The following is a 26,036-nucleotide window of genomic DNA, read 5'->3' on the forward strand; positions in this document are numbered from 1 at the left end:
TCCTCACGTCCTGATTTTGCCCAATTCTGCAATGAAGCCAACAATGCTATCGTACATTAAACTTTTGTCCGATTCATTGCCAATGAACATCTTCCTAAAAGTGTCAACAACCCCACCGCGTAGCTGGGTGTTGGCGTGATAACCTGTGTTTCCCTAAACTCTATTTTTTGTTCAACGTGATGAGAAATACGGCCACCATTTTGTTTATAAATAAAAATTACGCCCCACTACGAGGCATAATTTATGCATCAAAAATCCAACTGGAGGTCTCCTCTTTCGCGAACAGATTGACTTCGAATAGCGGCGAAAACCTGTTGCTGTCGTGGTCTGGGCCGGTTGGAGCCACTGCCATGGCCGTGCGGGCAGGCGCGCCGGCGTGTTCGAAGACACGTCCGACGTGCGCTAATAATCGTTTCCGAGGGCTGAAAACGCGTCATGATTTCTCTCTTTATCCATTTTTCGGCGAACGACGCGCATAATTTGCAAATGTAGCAGTGCTATTGTCACATTTGATCTGGTGGATCGGGAAACGAGCCGCTGCTTTCGCTTCAGTCGTTGTCAAGGGAATTCGCGCTGGCTGCGAGAGTGACGCAAAGAGCGTAAGATCCTGTTCGAAACAGCTTTGGGGTGCCCGCGTATACTCCGCACGCCAGGTGATTTTTTTTTTCGTCTTCGCTGCTGTGCGGCCACTAGTGTCCGAACTGACTTCTGCGATTTTGAACACTGTTGCTGCGGCGCCTGCGGTGTTACGAATCAGCACGCCACTGTGCTTCAATCTTCGTGCAGCGCTTTGCTGCTTTGTGGTGGAGCCTCCACTACGCGCGCCTTTCGAGTGGCCGCCTCTGTGCCGGTGACTCAGGCTTCATCAAATCATTGTGTGTGGTGTGTCTTATCCTGTCGTCCCATCCTGATTCGTTATTATTCTGTATTTCCATAAATTCAGGCTTACCGCAACAAACATCGGATCCCAACACGCCGCAACGCTCCTGGGAAAGGCCGGATCGCTCACGCCTTGCTGTTTGCGTGATTCTACATGTCCCTTAATGTTACACCTATCTCGCCTCTCTCGGACGCAGCGTGCGCCAGTAATACGGACCCCTCACCAACTCTGGAAAGAGCCTTGCGTGTGTCTGTACCTTGTCTCGTCGTGTGCAAAAACCAGAGGGAAGGCTTGTTTGCCAGTTAGCGCTATGGGTATAAATACGACGCCCAAAAGCGCAGAAGTTCATTTCTGTTGGAGCAGTGAATCAATGCTGTCACTGTGCTCGGGTCCTATACTGTAATCTCGCCCGTCGGGGCATTGTTCCTGTCTTGCTTCGGCTCATTTCTCGCCATGCAGTAAACCAGTTAAGTTTGCCTTCGGGTTCTTGCCGTCATCTTCAAGGCAGCAACACTTGCTGGCCGCTCGCTTCACCACGCTACCACTGGCAAGACGGAGACGATGGAGCTCGGCTCGGGGACGCCTTCCGGTATGCAAGAGCGGTTAGCGTGACCGAACTGAGGTGGCCAAGCTGGGTTTGTGTTAACCATGGTTAGCGGGATAACCGCAGTCTCGTCTGCCGTGTAACGCTGCTGAGAAAACTGCGGTTCTGTCTGATCGCGGTTTGCTTAACCATGATAAGTGTGCCCGTGTAACTAGGGTATTAATCGTAGCGATGTTCAAATTCCAGTGGCGGCCTCTCTGAACCAAAACATTCTTAGCAGCCCTTGTCCTATAGCAATTCTATCTGCCGCTATAAACAGGTTATTTACCGCTGCTAGGGAGAAGCAATCCGCTTGCTTACTCTTGTGTTAATAAAGAGAAAACAATATTGCATAATGCAAAGCGGTTGCTCAAGTTGAAACTGCGGTGTAGCAGGATAGAGCAGTAGTTGAGGCAAGAGGAATTCACCCTTTATGCTCACCTTAAAGAAGTAGAGTTGGTTGGGTTCGAGGCCATTCACCGTGTAGCAATGCTTCAATTCACTCCTGCTGCAGTGGGCGGGCTCGATGACTCGTTCTGTGTATCGGCTTCATTTTGTTGATTTGTAGTACAACTGGTAGTGGATTAGGACACCGTACGGAGGATAGGGGGCCCTCCAAGACAAAGTGACGGTGTCTTCGGACTGTTGGGCTGCATCCAGCTCTGTTGGAGCAGGAGGAACTGGAAATAGTAAAGGTACAGTGTTCTTCACATTGTCATCCAGTAGAATTATAAATTCGAACTGGACGTCTTTCATGTTTGCTGTGTTTACTGATTTTTTTATATTTTCGAAAAGTCTGTATGAGTCTGTAGTAAAGCCGCTTACCAAAGTTAAAATTAGCCGCATAGGTGACAGCCTGGAATTTGAACAACCCAGAGAGGAGGCTGCGTATTGGAAAGGGTACTCAAACATGGATCGCATCCATGTTGTCAATAGAGGGATAGAAAAATCCGCAGAATAATCTAAACCCCTTTGCATGACATTCATAGACTATGGGAAAGCGTTTGACTCAGTACACGCCGCAGCCGTGCTAAAAGCACTACAAACTAGGTAATGGAGGAAACTTGCATAAGATTTGCAGACGGCATATATAAGGAATGTACAGGCAGGATCACAATCAAAGTGGTAAAGTCCAAATCCCAAAGGGAGTAAAGCATGGTGATACCATCTCACCAAAACTGTTTACACTGTGACATTCGGAGATTTATACCGGCAGTTTTCGGCGTGTACCGAAATACGAAAGAGCCGATGCGCGTGCCATCTCGCGTTTCTGCAATGACCGTCCTTGGGCGACATTCCCATTCTGACCGCAAGGTTCCCGCTGGAGGCGTCGCGTATGCGCGCTGAGCGCCCAACGACGAAACAGTACCCCGCTCTGCCTTCCCTCCACGCAACAGAGGAGGGGTAATAAGCCCCGCACACCCCCTGACGACTCTCGCCACTATCCGTCGTCGGAGCCGCCATAGAAACCATCCGAGAGCGCTCTCCCGCATCCCGGCCGAGGTCGAGATGACGGTCCTCTCTCGTACCTATCTACGCATACCCCGAGCTCGCAGCAGAACCACCACACGATCCTGCATCATGCTTTGGATACCACCACGCCCCGGAACGAGAGTCCCGACCTTCCCAAAACTACATAGCAAGCGCACCCCGTGCACCCCGGCCTCAGAACGAGAGGCCCTGTCCCCGATATCCAGCGCCAGCTTACGAGTCATATCATCTCGCCGAGTTAACGCGTAGGCAACAGCCCAACTTCGTTGTTAATAAATTGTTTCTACAGCCAAACCTGTGTTTTCTATATTCCCATCAACTCCGTGTGGACCCACCTAGTTGCTAGCGCGACGCTGTACCTGTATCGGGGGCGTAACAACAGCATGTGTGGAGGGGTTATTCAGAAAGGTTGACTGGGGAAACACAGGATTAAGAATAAAGGGATAATACTTGAATCATTTGAGGTTGGCAGACGACATAGTCTTGCTGAGTGAGACTGCAGAACACCTAAAAAATGCTTTATGCAACAGAAAAGCACAGTACTGGAGACAAAAATAAATGTGAATAAATCTCAATAACGAGGAATAAGCATGCGAAAAACGTCCTCTCGAGATTAGGAAGCAAAACGCTAGAAGAAGTAACAAAATACAGCTACTTCGGACAGATAGTTCGTGTCGATTTCAACCACTAGAGAGAAATGCGGCGCAGAATGAGTATTAGTTGGGGAGCACTCGGCAAGTGCAATTTGAAATAATGAAGACTAAGCTACCAATATCACTAAAACATATCTACAAGTAGTGCACACTGCCGGTGATGACTTATACGGAGATGAGACTTGGCGCCATATTTAACAACTGGAGAGCAAACTTAGATCGGCTCAGGAGTGCGTGGAACGAATAATGTTAGGTGTGACACTTATGGACAAGAAACGAGCATCCTGGATCAGGAAACAAACTAGAGTAGAAGATATAATAGTTGAAGTAAAGAAAAAGAAGAGCACTTTGGCTGGCCATGTAGTGAGTCGAGCCGACAACCGGTGGACAATTATGGTGACAGATTGGATACCCAAAGATGGGTCTAGAAGAAGGGGAAGGTCGATAACACGATTGAGGGATGAAATAGGAGAAATTAGGTCGCCAACAGTAGACTAGAGGGGCTTAGGACAGGAGTGGTTGAAAGTGAATTAGAGAAGCCCTCTACGTGCAGTGGACCTGACTAGGCTGGTGTTGTTGATGATGATGAATAAATAAGCGAGAATCCCATTGCAGTATTTTTACTTTGGTACCCTCGTCCGTATATTAACCTGATTGTATTCTAACGCCGCCGGAAATAACAAAAGTTGTGAAACCGAAACCTAACTGAAACTGGGACCGTTTGGGCAGGTTACATTTAAAGAAAAAGCATGATCGCTCTCTGTGCCATAAAAGATTGTTTGAGGTGTTTTACGATATTTTTAGCACACGAGCGTGAGCTTAGCCTCATAAGGAAAACCTGTCATGTTGACTAAATAAGCCATCATGAACTAAAAAAAATGTCGGGCCATCTTCTTCGTTGCTTGGCAACGCCTGAACATTCGCATAACCACTCGCCTGCTTAGCGAGAGTATGCCGAGAGGGCAAGAAAGTGCGAGTTGGGTCTTGAATTGAGCAGTGTCAAACCCTGCAGAACGTCCCGTGAATACACAAATGTATCGGTTGCACCACTCCATGTAATCACTGCGCTATAAACTTGTAATCACTCCCCACCAGGATGTCTAGATGGTTACTGCACAGAGGCCAAATTTTATTGCGGCAGCTGCAACAGTGGGCGAGCAAGCATCGCGTTCGAGGCGCGTACGGATAGAGAAATACCTGTGGTCGTCGTGTTAGTCGAAACAGGGAATATGTCAGAAGCTATCTTTACGCCATGTCAATGTTCACTTCCCTTTAAAATTATCTACACAAGCTGTTATGAGATTCTGATTTATTCTGATTGTAGGGTTTAACGCGCCGACGCAACGTAGGCGATGAGGCCCGCCGTAGTGGAGGGCTCCGGATTAATTTTGACCGCCTTTGGATCTTTAACGTGCGCCGAAATCTCGTACACACGGGCGTTTTTGCTTTTCGCCTCCATCAGAAAAGCGGCCGCCGCTGCCGGGAATCGAACCCGCGACCTCGTGCTCAGCAGCGCAACGCCTTAGCCACTGAGCCACCGGGGCGGGTTGTTATGAGATTACGACAAGCTAAATACGGCATATCCCTTTTCGTTATAACCGATAACGTACCTATTTGGTTTCAATATTGCATTTCAATCACTCACTTTTACTACGAATTTTGAACGGGAAATCCTATTTTCGGAACTACTGTATGAAAAGTGCGACATATCGATTGTTGACGGTATAAAATAAAGCGTTTTTTTTTCAAAAAGAGCCAAATACACAAACCGAAACAAAGTCAGATAAAACTGCAGGGACAAGACAAACTCGCAACTTTCCCCTAGAAAAGAGGTGGCAAGAAAATTGGTGAGATAACACCCTGATAATGCGTACGCAGCTCATTGTTCGTATCGAAAGTGAGCTACATCCTGCTGTGGTACGGATCAAAATGAGCCGAATTCATTTGCCCAACGGGAATTTGCTTTTGGTGCGACTTTCAGAAGACTTTCTTGCTTTCCGAAGCTAGCTCATCATGAACTCTGATGGCCTTTAAGAGATAAGCGAAAGATCTGTCCCGAGACGTCAACGACAAAGTGAACAGAAGTGAAGGATACGAATTTCAGAGACGTGAAACAATAATTTCATCTTGTCTTCCCCGTACCCGCGGAGAAAATCAGGTTACTCATTGTAGCGTAAACTACACTGGCCGAGGTTGAGCAGTTTCGCGTGAACATTGAAGGGCAGTGCTGCGCAAGCGCGAGGAGCATTGGATTGGACCGGATTACATCGGATTGGATTGGAGTGGATTGTATTGTATAGTACAGGATTGAACTGGATTAGATTGAATGAAAAAGTATTGTATTGGATTGGACTGGCAATTCAATCCAATTGGAATACGGGAGTGTAAAGAATTAAGTCTGCAGGTTCGCCGGTCTGCGCACTCCAGAGGAGTGACATCATAGCCGCGGCAGACGCACTTGCGTCGGCGCGTGACTAGCTGTGCGCCTCCACTGCGCAGTATCCAAGTCTGACGCTGCGCCGGAGCCACTTGATAGCCATTTCACGTGACTCCTCGAGAGTCATGCTGAGCATGCGCGAGGAGGAGTGACTGGACTGGACTCGATTTGAGTGGATTGGACTGGATTCCTGAATCTTAGCTCACGCCACGGATATCCTGGCATAGCCGAGATAAGTCACGACTATTTTTTTTACTCCCATATTTATCATTTTAGTACTTGGCGAAGTAGCCGCCGCTTACTAGTCTTGGCAAATCCCCCCCCCCTCGCTGAGGGTACGGCCACTTCATTAAGTTGAAGAAGAACATATGAGAAGCTTTCTTGTGAAGCGTTTTTAAAATACATGGGAAGGAAAGGAAGAGCCTGCTTACTTCGGGGGTGTCTTAAGGAGTGATCAAGAAAATGATCCTACAAAACAATTCGGGAAGACCTGCTGTTGCTTCCAAGAGGGCGCACCTGCTGTTCATGTGTACTCGTGTCCCTGTCATATGTTTCATGCCTTTTCCGCCAAAACTCCATCATACAATTCTTGAAAGTCAATTTAAATAAACTTCCCATAGGAATGGCGCCACAACTTCAATATTTCAATTCATCATCATCATTATCTTCTCTAAGCCCACTGTAGGGCAAAGAAGGCTGAATCTCCAATTATTTCGGTCGTGTGCTAACTACGACCGGCAAAATTCTTGATCTAGATGGGCAGATGAGATGAAGAGATCAAGAAGAGATTTCCATTCAATACGAGCCAAATGGAAACGTATCATCGTAATATTGCAAAAATTCACCGCATAATTTGCAATTACTTGTGGCCATATAGCTCGCCTAGCTGACATGGAAGACATCATATAATAGCTTTGAGGATTTCGTTCGAGAATCAAAAGAGGCATTCAGCCCTCCCCTCTAAAGTGCCGGGTGAATTCAGCAGCAGCAACGATCAGGCGTTGAGCTAGCGCAGTGTCGCAAGCTTCATTACTAACGAGGTTCTAAACTAAGTCAATCGTGGCCTCAATGTGAACCTCGCAAGGCAAAAAGAAGAAAAAAGGGAAAATTCCTGCTAAGGCACTTTCAAGCCTCCGTGTGCAAAGTGAGCTCTGGTATGCGAGCATTGCGGAGCTGCTCTATACAAGCCCGGTGCCGCTGCAAAGCTAGCCTTCACGTCTCAAGCTAACTATAAAACGTGATACTGATCCTTACGTTGCCCTTAGCTTGATAAAGAGTACAGTTTCCAAGTTGGTCGACGATCCCACATACGAGGATTCTGTAACTGTTCCCGCTGCACCTGAGCCGAAGAACCCCTCAAAAAATCCCTCGCACGCAAACATCACTACAACCAATAGTACGGCTGAAGTCTGCCGTTCAAAAAAATTTTTGGCACAACCTCTTTTTGAGCAAGAGACTAGTCGGAGTTGATTCTTTCGCAATTTATTGTTATTGAACTCTTTTTACCTGTTATTTTTCAAGCACGCAGTGACCCATACGTTAACACGACCCATAAAGTTGGACCGTTATCCTCCGGTCTACATGCTTTCCGGATAAATTATTTAGCGTTATGTTTCTGACCATTTACTCCTTAAAGCATATTTAACCGAAATTTCGGTCTGCTTAACCGAAAGGTGCGTTTCTAGATGTAATGTTGATGGGCCAGTTGCGTTTACAGCAGAAAACTAGGTGCTCTACAAATGAAGAGTGCATTAGTAGAAAAGGGTAGCCTGCACCATCTTAGATTTGTTTGTTATACGCTATTCGTAAAAAAAAATATTACATATTAATGATGATATGGAGAGTTTATATGTGCAGCAGCACATGCGTCTCAGGTGGACAAAATAAGCGAGTAGAGGATAAAAGCGGTAGAAGTCTTTACAGGCATATAAGAATGTAGGCCTTTAGAGAACGTGGAGATAGTAGGACAGCTTATCACATAGGCCAACGTTCCGCAAATAATTGCACCCCAATTGCGTCGGCCGGTAGCGTTCCGGCTGACGTCCCCAAGATTTTTTCCTCCCTTCTGCCATGGTTGCCAGACCATGAATGTCTTCTCCGCTAAAAGAGGAACGGCAGGTGGGCGAAAAGCAAAAACGCCCGTGTGTACGAGATTTCGGCGCAGGTTAAAGATCCCCAGGTGGTCAACATTAATCCGGAGCCTTCCACTATGGTGCGCCTCATCGCCCGCGTTGCGTCGGCGCGTTAAACCCTACAATCAATCAATCAACGGCAGGTGGTCACCAGCTTATGTGACACCTTCGTTGAATGCAGACTGCCCTTTTCTTTTTCATCCCCGATCTTTCTTTTTAACAGCAAAGCTGTATTATGCAGAAGCGTGTCGATGAGGCGTGGTAGCGCGGGAGCAGCGATGTGGAGAGGGCACAGCGCAGACTTGCGAGGGCAGAGCAAGTGGATGGATGGGATATTCTTTCGATGCATTGTGAAAGAATGTAAAAGGAGGTGCGAAGAGCGTTCACAAGAAACTTTGCATTGCGCGAGCCACAGTGAGATGGTATCATCGTAGCCGGACACACCCCTCCAGTAGGGGTATTTTTTATTAACCTCTCTCTCTCTCTCTCTCTCGTTACGGGCAAGGTGCATTTACGGAATAGTGACTGTATAGTTAGTATATAGTCATTTTCTGTAACCTCGTTTCGCGACATCATGTCAAGGCGAACTGCACTCAAATTTCACCTCTCGCAAATTTACTTTAAACGTTCAATACGTACCACAAAAGCAAACGGGACATGACTGGTAGCCCCGTGAATTGCGCGCTTAATTAGTTGAAAACGCTTAAAATGAGTCCGCCGCAGGCGACGCAGCACATGCCGGTGGATCGCGCTAGCAACCACGAAGCGGAAGTGACATCGCGGCAGGCCGTGAACTTTTCCGGCGGTTCGCCCAAAGAACCGGTCGAGTTCCGCTGGGCGAGCTCTCCCAGGGCTGCGTAGAGGGCGAAGCGTTGCGCGCAGGTTTGTTCCGGCCGACCGGCCACGTGCGGCCGCTCGTTCGCCGATGGGCCGGCTGGAACGTCCCTTAAGCCTGCCGTAATGGTCGCGCTCTTCTCTAATTCGGTTTCAAAACCTCCGTGTTTTGAAGATCGCTTACGCCGCGGGTAGGCGTATTTCAGCTTTCATATGTTGTATTTAGCGGCCTTTTTAGGCAGGCTATACTGAAAAAACCATAACCAAGAGCTTGGAATTTTGAGTGCAGTTAACCTTAACCTTAACTTCGTTATTTGGTCAACGCAAGGCAATTGTTTCAAAAACCTCTGCTTTCGATCGTTATGTTTAAAAGAAATTTACCGTTAACAGGGTCACTTCTTGTTGCCTTACTGTGTTAATTAACACTCGAATGGTAATCTTGAAGAACAGAAAATAGCTTTGGCCATTTTCTACAGCATATCTCAAAGCTGTGGAATTTCGCGTATAAAAGCTACCCCCCCCCCCATCCTACCAAGGTGAAATCTGGTTGCCCCCTCCAAATAATGATCTGCCGACGGCCATGCGCTGATGTATTGATCTTTTGCCTCATAGATGCCTGATGTTTTCTTTTTCGTGAAAAATGTCGATAAGTAGGAAGTGTGTTCCCAGATATAGTGGTTCCGAAACGTGTTTGTGTATAAACCTCCCGCTAAAGTATTCCTTTAACGTTTGGCCGGAAGGCGAAAAAGATGGTTGAATGGAGTCACAGATAGAGAGACAGATACACTTACAGACCGCCAGACAGACAGACAGACAGACAGACAGACAGACAGACAGACAGACAGACAAACATTTTGTGTTTAATTAGCCCAAGATAGACTATTGACTTTAAAAGGTTGCAAGAAAGCACCTCTCACCTGCTGGCTCAGTCCTGAACTTCAGGGAAGCGTGCTTCGGTGAACGTCCCGCTTCATTCTGGGCGAACACTTTGGCTTCGTACTGCGTGTATGGCACGAGATCTTGATATTGGAAATTGGGGGAAGCAACAGTCTCCTCGCGCTCTTTACTGTCCCAGGGGTCATTGCTTTTAAGCTCCAGGTAGTAGGACGGACTGGCCCCGTTGGCGAAGTCGCAAGGTACCGGCGACCACCGCAGCGCGTAATAGCCGTCCACCGTCCGTGAGTGGTGAAAATTTGACGGTTCTGCTTCGGGAACTGCAGAAAAAGTGCCCGTATGGTTTGCGTGCAGAATTAGTGGACGACGCAAAATGCTGCAGCTGATGACGGCACCTGATGGGTGTACGTGCATACAGTAAGACACAGGCATACAGTCATCCGCCACTTTTCAGTAATTGACCCAACAATGGGAAGGGATAAGAGTACACGTTGTTCCTTTTAAGGAAAGGGATCCCGAATTTGCCACTTTTTCGATAATAATGGGTACCCTCGATTTACCAGCCTTGGATACCACGCGAGTAGTCCGTGTACAGACTTCGTACGTTAGCAATGCATTACAAAAATGAGCGCCTTATCGGGTCTAGACTGTTCGTGTACAGTCCGGGTACTCGCAACGAAGGATGCCTAATCGTTAGTCGTCTAAACAAGAGCGGTCATAATACCCCTCCCTAAGCGATTCAGCGGCGCATTATTATATTAACTCGTGTACTCGATCACCGGTGTTACTCATAAAAAGCCTGAGCGGGCGGAGCTCGGCCCAAATCAATCTACATGACTAAAGATAAGCTCGATTAGAGATCGCTTAGGTGGCACCGCCCTGTTTATCTGGCTGCACACAATGGTTGGTTTTCTTCAAACCCCTGACAAACCTTAGCTTCTACTCAACCGCTTTTGATACCAGCGCAGCCGCAGTTCCCTCCGCTCCCTCTAGTTCTGGCTCTGCCATTTCAACCGTCAGTAAATGGTAGCTCTCTGGCTTTATTTTGCATGCAGCCAAGAATGTACCAGCCTTGCAACAGGCAGTGGCTACCTGCCCATCGGTAACCTACCCCCTTCAGCGTGTGTGGTCACTCGTCGATCGGACATCTCCGAAAATAATACGTGCCGAGCTGCCTTCAACAAGTGCTTGTACTCTATCTCTTACATTCCCTTAACTAATGCTCAGCTTAGCACCTTCAATACCACAGCTGTAAGACTAGAAGTCACCAAGAAACCTTAATATCCCCGCCTCCATATACTGCCAAGCTATTTTCCATGGGCCCTTTTCATTCCCTGGGCGCTTTCCTCAACGTACACTGTGATGCCAAGCTTTCCTGGCTCTTTTTTGTCTTCCAAATCTGCAGGGTGCGTGGTTACTGATTCAGGCAGAGATACCAACCATTCCCGTCTCTACCACTCTACCCACCCGACTACCCACCCGTCTAGCCGTCTCTGCCGTCTCTACCCACCCAAACTCCGGCTCCCAACTTTTGTACCTTACAGCATGTCCCCTGTCGCAGGCCATCGCCACGTCGCCGCGCAGCAGCATTCTGATTCTTTCGCCACCCAGAGAACCGCCTCCACAGACTCCTTCTTTGTGGCTCATCGTGGTTCGTGCGGCTACGTTCTGAACAACCCTACCTTCGAAATACTGAAACCCACTCTCGCGGTCCTTAGTTCCATAGCCCAGAAGCAATGTCTCTGGATGTTCTCGCCGTTGCACGGACTATCTACTCCTCTGGTTTTCCTCCCTCCCTCCCTGAGTACACAGTCTCACCCGATTCCCACATTGCTCTCCGATACGCGCAGAACCGCTCCCTACCACATGCACACCAAGTGTAGGCCAAACGACCGGTTTCTGCACTAGAGCCGTCCACTGTTTTACTTCGCTGTGTCCATAGGCATAAAAGAAATAATGGGAATATGTTGGCGCATCCACTCGCCTGCGATACTGTTTGCCAGGTATTGTGATTCCGTCGCTCGGGCCCCCGGAATCATGTGGGGGCTCACCCAGCACCGTTCATAAAGGCGGTATAGATAAATGCATAGAACCCCGCCCTCATCTATTACTCACGGCGGCCGAGTCTGAACTTCTCCGGTACATCCAAACGTGTTCTCCATGTTCACCTATCTTTCTATCGCTATCGATCCCACCTCTCGTGTTCCCAACTGCCCCACTGCCTATGGTAATTTACTCCATTGCATGTTGTACTGCCTCGAAACTCAGCTGTATAGCCCCTATACATCTCCTTTCTTTTCCAGCCCCACTTGGCTAAATGTAGTAGCGTTGAAGGGAAAGAACAGCGACAACTGTTCGCCTAGGCAGTCGACATGCTGTGCCTGTAAGTTGGGCCAAATAAAAAGCCCTCACTACCGCTACACTGCCACGTTGGGTTCGCGTCTCTGCCTTCGCGTATGTCGAGCTTAATTTTAAAGTTGCCACTTTTTTAGAGGAAAGTAACTGAAATAAGAATAACGCATTGTGTTGTGCTATGTATCTGTGAGGTGCGGCTATCCGCCAACCAAAAATATGAGTTAACTTACCGCTTCTTAAGTTTTTAACTTAAAGAAAATATCAGTTTTATATCAGTTTTGACCTCTCCGCAAATTGACGGCGCTGGTCCCACTTGGCATTTCTGGCGCCTAAAGCATTACCTGTCGAGAAAGTTTAAACTGATAGTTATTTATTTTTCGATAGCCGATATAACACTACGGATTCAGTGCGTCTTTGCTACCATGACTACGTCCCACTTTTCAAAGTTATCGTTAAGAATCCCCAAAGGCTCAACGCGTGGTACTTTGCGCTTCGCCCCTCACATCACCAGGGCGCTGTTTGTGAAACCCTCAATTCAACGGTCAGAACAAAAATATGTAGGAAGATCCAAATCGACTTCGGGGGCAGAGTGTTTTAAAGAATTCTAACGATTGTATGCGGGCACATATTGTCATACATAGAGACATATCTGAGAAAAGTACTCTAACTTGGCCGATTCATAACCTTCTGAAACCAATGTAATCGACGTTCTAGAGGAATCACCATCTATGAGTGTACTTTGAAAGCAAATGAATATCATGTTTCTCTTCTACGTATAATGTTTCCCATTTTTGTATTTTTACTGTCTTTATGTCTGGTGAGTTGTACACCAGTCTTGAATGTAGGAAAATATGAACCTCCCTCTGTAGCAGTTTTTGGGCCCTTTCGCGCTTTTTTTTCAAATCATGTAATAAAAATGCTTGCATTCCTGTTTTATGTTGGTTTATACCCTGTCTACCCTTCTATGCATTGGATAATAGCCATTTATTGCAGTATTTGGGTTCTTTTATTTATATTATTTGTATAATTTGAACTATAGTGATGTTGCTGTGTGTTTAGTGCAGCTGCTTTACGGTCCTAGTCAGGCGATAATATGGGTCGCCTTTCGCTCATGAACCGCCGCATAGCGATGTACAGTACAAAAATTAAATAAATAAATAAATAAATAAATAAATAAATAAATAAATAAATAAATAAATAAATAAATAAATAAATAAATAACAAATATCATACAACTTGAATGACTTTCAGGCGGGTTGCGGAAGCGTTCTCACCGGCAGCAGTTGTGAGGAATGTCGTAGTATACGGGCGTCCCCGTAGAATTGTTTCGGCGGCTACAGAAACTTGGTACTTGGTGTAGGGACGCAGGGCTGTCAGGTTGACGGTCGTGAGCGAAGCGTCCACAGGTACTTCAGTTGGCATCTGCTCGCGTTGGGGGCAGACCCAGATTCGGAACGCCAAAGGCTTGTACAGGACCAAGTAGCGGCGAAGGATTCCGTTTGCTTCCTGTGGAGGGCTCCAGGAAAGCAGTGCCTCCCGAGCTCCAGTCTTATTTATCTGCACGTCTGGAACATAGCTTGGAGCTGGACAGAACATAAAAAAAGTTTAGTTTTAGAGGCTGTTTTTTGTCATTCAATTGTGCACAAAATCCTCTCCCAGGAAAAAAATGATAATTTCTGAACATTGAACAGGACACAATAGTAACGGAAACGTGTAACTTACGGGGAGAATGGTTTACCCGGCTCAATTTGGAGACGCATGCCCACTGTGCAATAAAAAACCCACTCTCTACCACGCCACATGGCAACGCCAAAGCACAACGGGTGTCCCCAAAATGAAAAAAAACAAAAACAAAGTCGGTGCATTGGGAGGCCCCGCTGGCCAGCGACTGCTGCGAAGACCAGATAGGTGTGATTCAGCGGGCAACCAAAAAAGCAGAGGCCGTCGTAACCATGGACCAAGTGTATACCACCCCTGCTGACCCCGTGGGGAGCTGTAGCACACGACACAAGACCTCGGTGCAGTGCCGCCCAACCACTCAAAAAAGACGTAAATAAAGGTTTTACCAGTCAAGCCCCTTCAGAGAAGAGAAAATACCATCTGCAAGGTATGTTATGGGAACTGTGGCTCTGTACAAAGAGAAATGTCGCGCCTAAGAATGCGGGACCGTAAGAGAAACAAAGCTACAGAGGAAGAGAGAAAGTCGCCTGTTTTAATCATGGCTTTTTAAAAGATGAGACCGTTTTTAAAAGTGTTTCCCCGATATTCACAGCAGCTGCCCTGCCTGTCTAGAGCCACAGGGAAACGGTATTGTAGGCATCCGGCGCAAACTAATGCGTATTAAAAAATTCACCCGTGCACGCCGCACAGATGGTGGACCCGTACTCTACAATGTATTTTTTGTGTAACCGATTACATCGACATTTCTGTATTGGGGCAAAACAATATTTTTAGGAAACAAAACATGCATTTTGTCTTCATGGTCTCTTAGGAGAGCATTCGTGTTCACAAAAAGCGGTGTGGAATTTTTGTGTACACGAGCTGCAACATGCGTCTCCACCCACACCGCCGCTGCCCCCCTGCCGCCCGTCGTCACTCCAGTTGTGCTTCACAGAGTCGCTCGCTGCTGCGTTTGGACTGCTCGCTCTCTCCAATTCGTCATTCCCTGTTACCAAGGCCTGTAGATGCGAGAGTGGAGCCTCATCATCTATCATCATCATCACCAGCCTGTCTACGCCCACTGCAGGGCAAAGGCCTCTCCCATTATTCTCCAATTGCCTCGGTCCTGTGCCAACTGTGACCAATTTATCCCCGCAAACTTCTTGATCTCATCTGCCCATCTAACTTTCTGCCGCCCCCTGCAGCGCTTGCCTTCTCTAAGGATCCACTCTGTTACCCTTAATGACCAGCGGTTATCTTGCCTTCGCATTACATGCCCTGCCCACGTCCATTTCTTCTTCTTAATTTCTACTAATATGTCTTTAACACCAGTTTGCTCTCTGACCCACTCCGCTCTCTTCTTGTCCCCTAATGTTACACCTATCATTTTCCGCTCCATTGCCCGCTGAGTCGTTCTCAATTTAAGTTGAACCCTCTTAGTGAGCCTCCAAGTTTCTGCCACGTAGGTGAGTACCGGTAAGATGCAGCTGTCATACACTTTCTTTTTCAGCGACAATGGTAGGCTGCCATTCATTATCTGAGAATGCCTGCCGTATACACTCCACCCCATTCTGATCCTTCTAATTATTTCTGCCTCATGGTTGGGATCTGGAGTCACAACTTGGCCTAAGTAGATATATTCGCTTACCACTTCCACTGCTTCGCCACCTATCTCAAACTGCTGTAAACCCAGCCAATCCCTTTACCCTTACTTCTAAGGCCTTTCCAAACTGGTTTTTTCCGCGCATGCACTGGGGTTGCCCTGGATGGGTTTTTTCGGAACGCAACATTTTCCTTTCGCCTTGCATATATACCTTTGTTCTAAAAGATATTCTCTCGTTCAAACCGCTGACCCACACTTGGTACCATACTGTCAATTTCCGAAGATTCCGTAGCGCGTATTTGTGAACGTAGCTGCTCTCCTAAGGGGACCACGAAGACAAAATGCATGTTTGGTCAATTAAAAGGTTGCTTTGCCCCAATACAAATAAAAACCCGATATCACCGGTAACCAAAAATACATTATAGAGATAAGGAACACAGATGAGGCAGTGGCGACACCCATCCACGTGCTTGCGGGGTTTATAGGGCATCGCAGAATCTTGCTTGCGCAACTGGCGGCCACTGACCAATGCTACCTCCAAGAAACATGACTATGCGATTGTAATGGTGTCTCTACCTCCACGCCATCATAACACTTCAATGCTAATACGCAGTTAACTCACTAATTTTTCAGTGTTCCCACAATTGCGTCACTGAGGAAGCATGTAGTGCAAAATTGGGAACGTTTCTTAATTTTCTTTTTTTTTTTAAAGTAAAACCGTCTCCAAGATTCCATCAAAATGCATTCTAATATATTTTAATAGATTGTGTTGTGATGGATCTATCAGAAGTACGCAAAAAATCTAATTATTCTACATACGAAGCTCCACTTCGTCGATTTTGCTTCACAAGCCAGACCACTAACATGTACAGGTGCCGTCATAAGTAATTGGAGCACGGGAGCTGTGGCCGAACCGCATAGGAGCGCCATGTAGCTGCACCGGCGGTAAACTAAAGGAGCAGAACACGCATGCGCGCCTGCCGACGCTGATATCCCATTTATGCTTCTCAACCCACTTCTTTTCGCAGCATACTGGCCTCAGCGATGGCGCTGATAGCAGAGGCACTATCTGGCAGCATTGCTCCCACACCTTCAGCGCACGCGAGCTGCTGGAGAAGCGTCACAATCGCAGGGATCTGAAGTGACAATTTTGCTTTTCTAATATTTTTAGGAGGGTCTGCTATCAGCGCCTTCACCGAGACCAGTATGCTGCGAATAATGCTCGAAGCCGCGTTAAAAGAAGGGGGTTGAGAAGTATAGATGGGCTATCATCGTCGGCAGGTGCGCATGCGTGTTCTGCTCCTTTAGTTTACCGCCGGGGTAGCTACACGGCGCTCCTATGCGGTTCGGCCACGGCTCCCGTGCGCCAATTACTTATGACGGCACCTGTACATTACAAGAATTTCAGTATGTATGAATGCATGTATGTATGCATGTATGTATGTATGTATGTATGTATGTATGTATGTATGTATGTATGTATGTATGTATGTATGTATGTATGTATGTATGTATGTATGTATGTATACACAAGTCGGAGTGGTGCTGGCTGCCACCCCCAAGCACAGGAAAATATTGCATTGACATAAATACCACAGAAAGTGGAGGGGGAAAATAGCCCCGCCGGTAGCGTAGTGCCCAGGCGGCACAGAAAGTGTGCCCCAAGACCAGACCGTCTATGGCCGCTTTCTGGCATGTCCAGCCAGCATCCAGGTTCTGGCAGCCACTGATCATGCGTTCAACGGCCAACATTCGGCAACCAGCACTTCGGTATTTTTCCGACCGCTCGTGTCCGGACGCACAACGGCAGCTAACCGGCTGCCAGATATTCAGTTCTCTTACGGCTGCCGATGTTGAGAAAGAGAACGGCCGAAGTACGGCCTTAGGGCATCCGTTTTTTCTTCGGGAAGCGGTAATAGGCCGAAGCACGGCAAGCGACCGGCCACAGAATATGCGTATTCTTGCGGCAGTTGGTGTTCGAAAGGAGAACGGCCGGAGCGCGGCTGCCGCGCATTCGTTGTTTCAACGGTGAACCGCGCGTCCGGCGGTAGAATATTCGTTTTCTTCGGGCAACCAGTATTATTACGTATACCGGCCGATGTACGGCCCCAGAATATACGTTTTTCATTCGGTTAGCCGTCCTCGGCCGAATTACGGCACGCGTATGGCCACAGAATATTTGGCAACCGGTGTTCAAGAGGAGACCGGCCTACGTAAGGTATCTGGTTATACGCCATTTTTTCGGCAAACGGCATACAGCCGAACAACGGCACGCGCCTGGGCGCCGAGAATTCGTGCACAGACGTGTTTGGAAGGAGACCGACCGGTTTTTTCCTGGGGGGAGAAAAAGCCGTTAGGGAGCCGAACGACGGGGACGCGTTTTTCATCCGCTCCGTGTTTCTACGTTTTAAGTGAACGAACATCGTTTGGCAAACAGTAATGAGTGTTCTCGGTGAACGGGCAAGGTGCAAGGACTCACTGGACATTAGCAGGGAACCTTTTAGACCATCGAAATGTCATTTATTGATATAAGAACACTGTGCCACACCGACGGGTGAGCTAAGCCTCGCCAGTCATCGCCGCTACCACGCCTCTGCCACCGGCTTCGTCGACGCATCAGCTCGAGGCTATTCGCCCCCTCAAGAAATGGAGAGCATTGGAGACATCGACCCGCAGAGATGTCCGATCCGAGATGGAGATGGTTCACCAGACTAACTGGCCTTCAAGGGCGTCGAGGAAGCGGCCACCACGCAGGAGCTAAACCGCCACCATGTCAAGGACTCCCCACCAAAGAAAGGCAAGTGCGAGCAAAAGCGCAAGTTATTCTGCTTACAATTAAACTGCGACAAGCAATGTTGCACTATGTTGTTGGTGATAAACGTAGAAGAGACTCGCTCGTGCATTGGTAGGATCAACTTCATGCCCTGCACTATGTTACTTCATGGGATTTTAGGACTGCCTATTTAAAAAAAAATATTTTAAATTCGCGATAACAACAGAGTATTGTCACTGACGAAGCCTAGCTGTTAATTTAGTTCCGATGTTTGAATGTGAGCTTAGCTACTCTTGGGATATGACTCATTTGGTTAAACATAATCGCCAGCATCCTAGCAAACACGGATTTTGTCAGGATTTTCTTGCTCAACGCAGATTGTCGAGTTCACGCACGATTTGGCTCTTGCAATAGATAAGCTTAAAGTGGTTGACTGTATATTCTTGGACTGCAAAAAAGCAAATGATGGTGGTCCTTATCACCTTCTGCGTAGTACATTTAATCCTACGAACTGAATGAATCGGTTTTTGCATTGTTATTACTATTAGCCCTATAGCTTTGTTCAAAAGTACTGTGTAGTTTACCGGAATATAGCGAATGAACGTGATTCCGTATACCTGCAGCTTTATTCGAATTTAATAACATCCTGGTGTGCTGATTCAGAAAAGTTTTTGGATGCTAAACAGTGTGTTAACGGCACCTTTACAAGAAAACCTTCATTCCAATTGAATACGTATACCGTAAATTATGCTGCTGTGAGAACGGCCGAGGAATATAAATACCTAGGAGTTTATTTAGGGAGTGGTTAGAGGTTAAATAGGGTAGGTTCACACCATAAAAGTTACGGCTGCATATGTTTTTGGCTTTCTGAGACGAAATTTCAGTGAACCTCCATCTAACTGAGAAGAACAACCGTAGTTCACTCATGTGCGCTCAATCTTGTGAGTACGCATGTGTTTTCGTGGATCCCTACACCAAAGAGCTGGTTGATACGCTCGAAAACATACAGAATATGTCAGTGCGAGTCGTATTAGGTAATTGGCACGCTCAACTTAGCATGAGAGAAAGTAAGTAAACTGAAATGGCAGGACGTGAAAGATCACAGACGAAACCACAGGTTCAACTTTTTTCGTAATATCTATCATTCAGAAACTGGAGTAGAAGGGGAGAAGTATGTCCAAGCACCATTCTACATATCGCAAAGTGGGACCGTTAGCTTAAAGCAAATTAATAACTTTCCTTTAAAGGTGACGCCTTGCGCGATTCATTTTATTTTACATCAATACTGCAGTGTAATTATCTTCCAGATTGCATTACCTGTTTATATTGACGATTTTCAGCGCGCTTTGTAGAATTATTTTATTATTTTGTCTCATATTTAATGCTTAGTGTTATGTATCTCCCTTCTGTAATGCATGCAAAGGCAAGCAGGCATCAAATAAATAAATAAATAAATAAATAAATAAATAAATAAATAAATAAATAAATAAATAAATAAATAAATAAATAAATAAATAAATAAATAAATAAATAAATAAATAAATAAATAGAAAATAAATAAATAGGGTAAATAAATAAATAAATAAATAAATAAATAAACTTCCAGAGGCGCAAGTTTGCCTCCGACGGGTTGAGAACCCTACGCATTCAACCTTGACCAATAAAATACTTATTGCCCTATTCGTTGCAGCATGCAAGGTTTCCTGTATGCATGCTACCATTGCTATGTTAATGGTTTGAAACAAATTATGTAACTCTAATTTTACGCCTTTCCTTGCGTGAACACAGAGGGATACAACTGCAGCCACCTGAAGCAGGGCATCATTCGCAACGCGTCTAGAATTTTTTTAACGTAGTATGACATTAGAAGAAAATTAAGTTATTTTGGACTATTAAGTGGTGTGGACGTATACTCATGAAAACAACATTAAAATAGATCGAAAATGAAAGTACCTGTTCGCCCCTTCTTAGGATCAGCCCTGCGCAAGATCATCAGAAAAGTTGATCGAGTAGAAAATGTCTTTGCAAGAAAAATGGGCAAAAACTGGACATACTTTTATGTGAAGGAGTTATATTAAATGCTCCTGAGTGTTTCGTTGAGAACCAAAACGCTTCGTAAAGGCATTCACGCCGGTTTTATATACAGCAAAATTGGTCAAGCAACTGTGAAAAAATAGTTTATGTAGTCATAGCATGAAAGTGTTCCGGAATATTACCCTAAAAGAAATTGGTTAAAAGCGGCGCAATTTATCTCTCTGAAATTCAACCCACTAATGTATGTATGTATGTATATGTATGTATGTATGTATGTATGTATGTATGTATGTATGTATGTATGTATGTATGTATGTATGTATGTATGTATGTATGTATGTATGTGTGTGTAGCAGCAGCTCCAGCGACATCGCTTGATCGAGCGCCGCTCCTCGCGCAGCAGCCCGATCGTCATGGTCACAGGCTGCGCGGCCGCGCGAGCGTACGAGGACACGGGGGTCTCGCTGGTGCTCACAAAATAGAATCTGGGTTTGACTTGCGACGAACGGTCGTCCTGCCTGAGCCTCCTTTCTCTCGCCCGGCATAGCGCCCTACAACTGGTGACCCTACCGAACACGCCACCGAGGTTAATCTAGAGCCATGTACCTCGCTGTTCGTCACTTCAAATGTCACCTCGGAGGACACAATTTCACGATCTTAACCGATCACAAGCCGCTCACGTTCGCCTTGAACCGCCCTGACACCCTCTACACTCCACGAGAGGTGCGTCAACTGGCATACCTCTCGGCGTTCACGTCCGACATCCAGCACGTCAGTGGGGTGGCCAATTCCCCTCAGACGCTCTGAGCCGCACGGACGATGTTAATGCCATTTCACCAAGAATGCAGGAAGCACCTACCGACCCGCTTGACGTACACGAACTGGATACGACGCAAGCCAACGACAACGAGCTCTTCCGTCTACGTGGAGCACCTACCGAACTCAAGCTTGAAGATGTACCGTTTCGTAATGTGACCATCGTCTTCGACACGTCCATAGGTATTCCGCGAGCCTTCCTGCCTGCTTCACATCGTCACTACGTATGAACGCTGACATTCGAGACTGGGTACGAGCCTGCACGCTGTGCCAGCGTTCAAAAGTCCAATGCCATTCCGTTCACCCTGCCAAGCCATTCGTCAGTCGGGTTGAACATTTTTCAGTCGTTCATAATGACCTCGTCGGCCCCCTGCCTCCTAGCCAAGGTTACCGGTACATCGTGACCGGTGTTGACCGCTTCACACGTTGGCCCGAAGCCTGCCCTCTTCCTGACAAACGGCCTCCACAGTAGCTTCAGCCTTTGTCTATAGCTGGGTGTCGCGCTACGGATGCCGTTCCACTGTTGTCACCGATCGCGGCCGGCAGTTCTAGTCGTCCCTGTTCACAGAACTACTAAACCTTCTCGGAACGACTCGTCTCCGAACAGCTGCGTACCACCCGCAGTCAAACGGCCTCGTCGAACGTTTTCACAGACACCCCAAGTCTTCACTCACAGCGCGCGGATGCCCAACCGAGTGGGTCCAACGACTGCCAATGACGCTCCTCGGAATCCGGAGCGCGTACGAAGTGAACCTCTCGTGCACGTAAGCTGAGCTGGTCTACGGTACACTTCTGCGTTTGCCAGCGAACTTGTTCGACGAGTCTTCGCAACCTGTCCCTGCAAGTGCCTACGTCGATCACCTACGAGAGGTTTTTCGGCACCTTCAGGTCTCAACCCACACGCCTTGCAAGGTACCCGATGACTAACACGCTCCCTGACCTCAAAACTGCCACGCATGAGTTCGTGCGCTACGGACCCGTCCGAGGACCATTGCGGTCTCATTGCCTCGGCGCCTATACGGTCGTTCAACGTCACCCGACTACTTTTCTCGTGGACATCAATGGAACCCACGACACCATGGCCATTGAACGACTGAAGCCCGCGTACCTCGAGCCTCCCGTCGAAGTCACTTCGTTCGAACCTGCTTTGCCCCCAACAACAAGACCACCCCGGCATGCCCACAGGAACTTCAGATGACTTTTAGATGCGAAGCATCCCATGCTCGGGGCTGTGTCCCTCCCTCCCTTGTTGTTGTCTGCAGTCCGAACTCTACTGCGCATGCGCGTCTCTTCAGCCCCGTCAGCGTTCGGCCGGACGTCAGCGCAGTACACGATAAAAAGAAATAGTTAGGCGCCGCCCGGTTTCGATCCCACGACTGTCCGGCCGCAACGGGAGGTACGTGGCGCTCTTCCCACTGCACTACCAACCGAGACGGGAGCATGTGCAACAAACGCGCCTTATGTCCTTCACTCATTCAAACTACGTCAAGAAGCTGCCGATACTATAAAGGCACGCGAAGCTGAACGTCAACGAAGCTGAACGCCAACGGAGTTAGGTTCTTGCGCTTGTTTGATCGCTTAGTTGTTTCCAATATTTTGGCTGAAATATTGGCAACAACTAAGCGATCAAAGAAGCGCAAGAACCTAACTCCTTCGGAAGAAGTTACCCTGAATAGCCTATCAGCCAGAACCGACATAGTCATAAAGCCAGCCGACAAAAGTGGTAGCGTAGTTGTTTTACCTATGGGAAAATACAAAGCTGAAGCTTATAGGCAGCTCAATAACCCTTGCCACTACAAGCTCTTAGATAGCCGTCTGAGACGCGAATACAGCCTAAAATCCTATAGAGCTTCACAGATCTGCGATCTAGAAAATTAATAACGACCAGTGACTTAAATTTCATGAAACCGAATAATAAACATGCCGGACGTTTTTACCTCCTCCTAAAAGTCCACAAAGTCCCCGTAGAATTATTGTTCACTGCCGACATTCCTGGCAGACCCATATTTTCGAATAACAATACCCCAACAGAAGCATTATCTCTGTTTCTGAATCATTACCTATCCGACATTCCGACTCTTCTTCCTTCATTCGTTCCGGACACCCCCACTTCCTGCGCATAATAGAAGAGATAAATAAGGGAGCGCGCCTACCCAGTGGAACCCTCCTTGTTACTCTTGACGTTGCCGCATTGTATACAAACATCCCTTTCGTCGAAGGAATCAAAGCTATTTCAAAAGCTCTATCAGAGAACACGCACCAACGCGCGCCAGAAGTGTACCCGAGTTTGTTAAAACTAGTATTCACTCTCATTTATTTTGAATTTGATTCTTCTTACTTTTTGCACGTTTTTGAAACCAGCATGGGTACTCCGTTCCCGCCGACCTATGCCAACATTTTCATCGGGCAACTTGAAGCCAACTTGAAGTTCAGATCCCACCTGGCGGGCAGTTTTTCTCCACTTTCTTTTTTTCCAAATTCTTTATCTGTTTCAATGACCTACCATATCCTCCCCTTTGCTTTCCGAGGTTTTCTTGACTGCCAAACTTTATTTCTGTGTTATTTTAAACCAGCCCCTCATTTCCTATTCTGATTTGATACATGCATAGCGAAGGCCTCTGTTCTGGCAGTATTGGTGCCATTGGAAGCTTAAGAGGGTTCAACGCTGGTCGACCACTCTCGAGATGTCGTAGACACTAGAGTCAGGGCCCGGGGGTTAAAAAGAAGGTCTCCTTCACCCCGAGAAGTCAGAGTGGCGCTGGCTACCACCCCGAAGCACAGGAAAAAATTACATTCACATAAATACCCCTGAAAGTTGAGGGGAAAAATAGCCCCGCCGGTAGCGTAGTGGTTATCGCACCAGACCGGTATTCTGGAGGTTGTGGGTTCGGATCCCACCTGGCTGACATTTTTTCTCCACTTTCTTTCTTTCCAAATTCTTTATCTGTTTCAATGACCTACCATATCCTCCCCTTTGCTTTCCGAGGTTTTCTTGACTGCCAAACTTTATTTCTGTCTTATTTCAAACCAGCCCCTCATTTCCTATTCTGATTCGCTACATGCATAGCGAGGGCCTCTGTTCTGGCAGTCTTGGTGCCATAGGAAGCTTAAGAGGGTTCAACGCTGGTCGACCACTCTCGACATGTCGTAGACGCTCGAGTGACGGCCCGGGGGTTAAAAAGAAGGTCTGCTTCACCCCGAGAAGTCAGAGTGGCGCTGGCTACCACCCCGAAGCACAGGAAAAAATTACATTGACATAAATACCCCAGAAAGTTGAGGGGAAAGATAGCCCCGCCGGTAGCGTAGTGGTTATCGCACCAGACCGGTATTCTGGAGGTTGTGGGTTCGGATCCCACCTGGCTGACATTTTTTCTCCACTTTCTTTCTTTCCAAATTCTTTATCTGTTTCAATGACCTACCATATCCTCCCCTTTGCTTTCCGAGGATTTCTTGACTGCCAAACTTTATTTGTCTTATTTTCAACGAGCCTCTCATTTCCTATATATACCCCTATGCCTTCTTTGGCGTTGTAGACTGCCGGCATTTCTTTCTGTATTTCCTAACGAGCCCCTCATTTCCAAACCATATATATATATATATATATATATATATATATATATATATATATATATATATATATATATATATATATATATATATATATATATATATATATATATATATATATATATATATATATATATATCATAGCGAGGGCTGTCTTATTTTCAATGAGCCCCTCATTTCCTATATATATATATAGAAAGAAATGCCGACAGTCTACAACGCCAAAGAAGGCATAGGGGAATGACGCGAACGTCTACAGCCCGGGCGTGACGCGAACGTCTACAGCCTGTCATAAGCGGGTAACTGGCGGGAAACCCTCTTATGCTACCATGGCATCAAGGCTGCCAGAACCGAGGCCCTCGCTAAGCTTTTGCAAGATAACAGGGTTTGGAAATGAGGGGCTCGTTAGGAAATACAGAAAGAAATGCCGGCAGTCTACAACGACAAAGAAGGCATAGGGGTATGGCTAGACTACTATATATATATATATATATACATATATATATATATATATATGGCGATGAATAAGTTCCGGGATTTGGTTGGTTTCAGCAATACACGAGAGAGAAGACACACGTATGAAAACGATGATTGAACTAACGTTTCGACCGGACCCCGGTCGAAGCGTTAGTTCAATCATCGAACCGGGAGGATTGCGTACCTCGTAGCTCGTAGGCGAGTTAATGCGTAGTGAAGAAAGCAAATCCCCAAAGCCGCTTAGGAATCCAATTGTGCCAAGCCCTAGCTTGAAGCTGTGGTCTTACCATTACCCTCCACGACGACATGGATTCTCGGGGTAAGTTGGCTCTCTAGTATACTTACTAAAAAACTATATGATTTGGACTTTGGCCCGGCGTTTCTCTGGCATCCGTCAAAAGCGACGATTCCGACAACCACAAGTCACCAAAAGTAATGGCGTCTCCTGCAAGCGTACGCGCAGATAAATGTCGTGGAAAAGGACTGTTGATGACCAACTAGTGGCCGCACTACGTACGGAAAGTCGTACTTGGCTCTGAATAGGCGGTTATAGCATATCGTTACCGTGTTTGCGTTACCGTTTACCGTGTTACCGGAAGACGGAGTTTCCGTTTACCGCTGAAAACGGTAGGACACGTTTTAGCACTCCGTTTGCGGTTTGCGTATTCCGGCCACCGTGGCGAAGGTAGTGACATCTGATTAATTATTCTCAAATCAAATCACGCATAATCTTGTTGCTCATATCTATTTACATTCGTTTAAAGAAACTTGAATATTTCAATTTTCGGGTGAAGCATTAACACTAGAGAGTTTTAGCTGACCGTTTCTGACGGTACGCTCCGCTCCGA

General features: G+C 46.8%; 2 protein-coding genes across 3 annotated transcripts in view; both read right to left on the reverse strand.

Annotated features, from left to right (window-relative positions):
* LOC144162167 (receptor-type tyrosine-protein phosphatase epsilon-like) overlaps positions 1 to 11,052 on the reverse strand; it is a 128,549-nt gene extending 117,497 nt beyond the window's left edge. Inside the window, exons 1-4 of the mRNA XM_077692647.1 lie at positions 11,016 to 11,052; positions 9,928 to 10,224; positions 2,062 to 2,125; positions 1,905 to 2,010 (exon numbers count right to left, since the gene is read on the reverse strand). Of these exons, the coding sequence (XP_077548773.1) occupies positions 1,905 to 2,010; positions 2,062 to 2,125; positions 9,928 to 10,224; positions 11,016 to 11,052 (504 nt within the window). The remainder of the gene's footprint in view (positions 1 to 1,904; positions 2,011 to 2,061; positions 2,126 to 9,927; positions 10,225 to 11,015) is intronic.
* LOC144162552 (receptor-type tyrosine-protein phosphatase T-like) overlaps positions 1 to 26,036 on the reverse strand; it is a 616,771-nt gene that overhangs the window by 455,885 nt on the left and 134,850 nt on the right. Inside the window, exon 16 of one of the 2 annotated variants that reach the window (XM_077693139.1) lies at positions 13,534 to 13,842. The exons of the other annotated variant lie outside the window; for it this stretch is intronic. Coding sequence (XP_077549265.1) covers positions 13,534 to 13,842 — 309 coding nt within the window. The remainder of the gene's footprint in view (positions 1 to 13,533; positions 13,843 to 26,036) is intronic. 2 annotated transcript variants of the gene reach the window in all.

The sequence above is a fragment of the Haemaphysalis longicornis genome, unplaced genomic scaffold (assembly GCF_048455015.1).
Source record: "Haemaphysalis longicornis isolate Haplotype H1 unplaced genomic scaffold, Haemaphysalis longicornis Haplotype H1 scaffold_12, whole genome shotgun sequence".
Taxonomy (NCBI): domain Eukaryota; kingdom Metazoa; phylum Arthropoda; class Arachnida; order Ixodida; family Ixodidae; genus Haemaphysalis; species Haemaphysalis longicornis.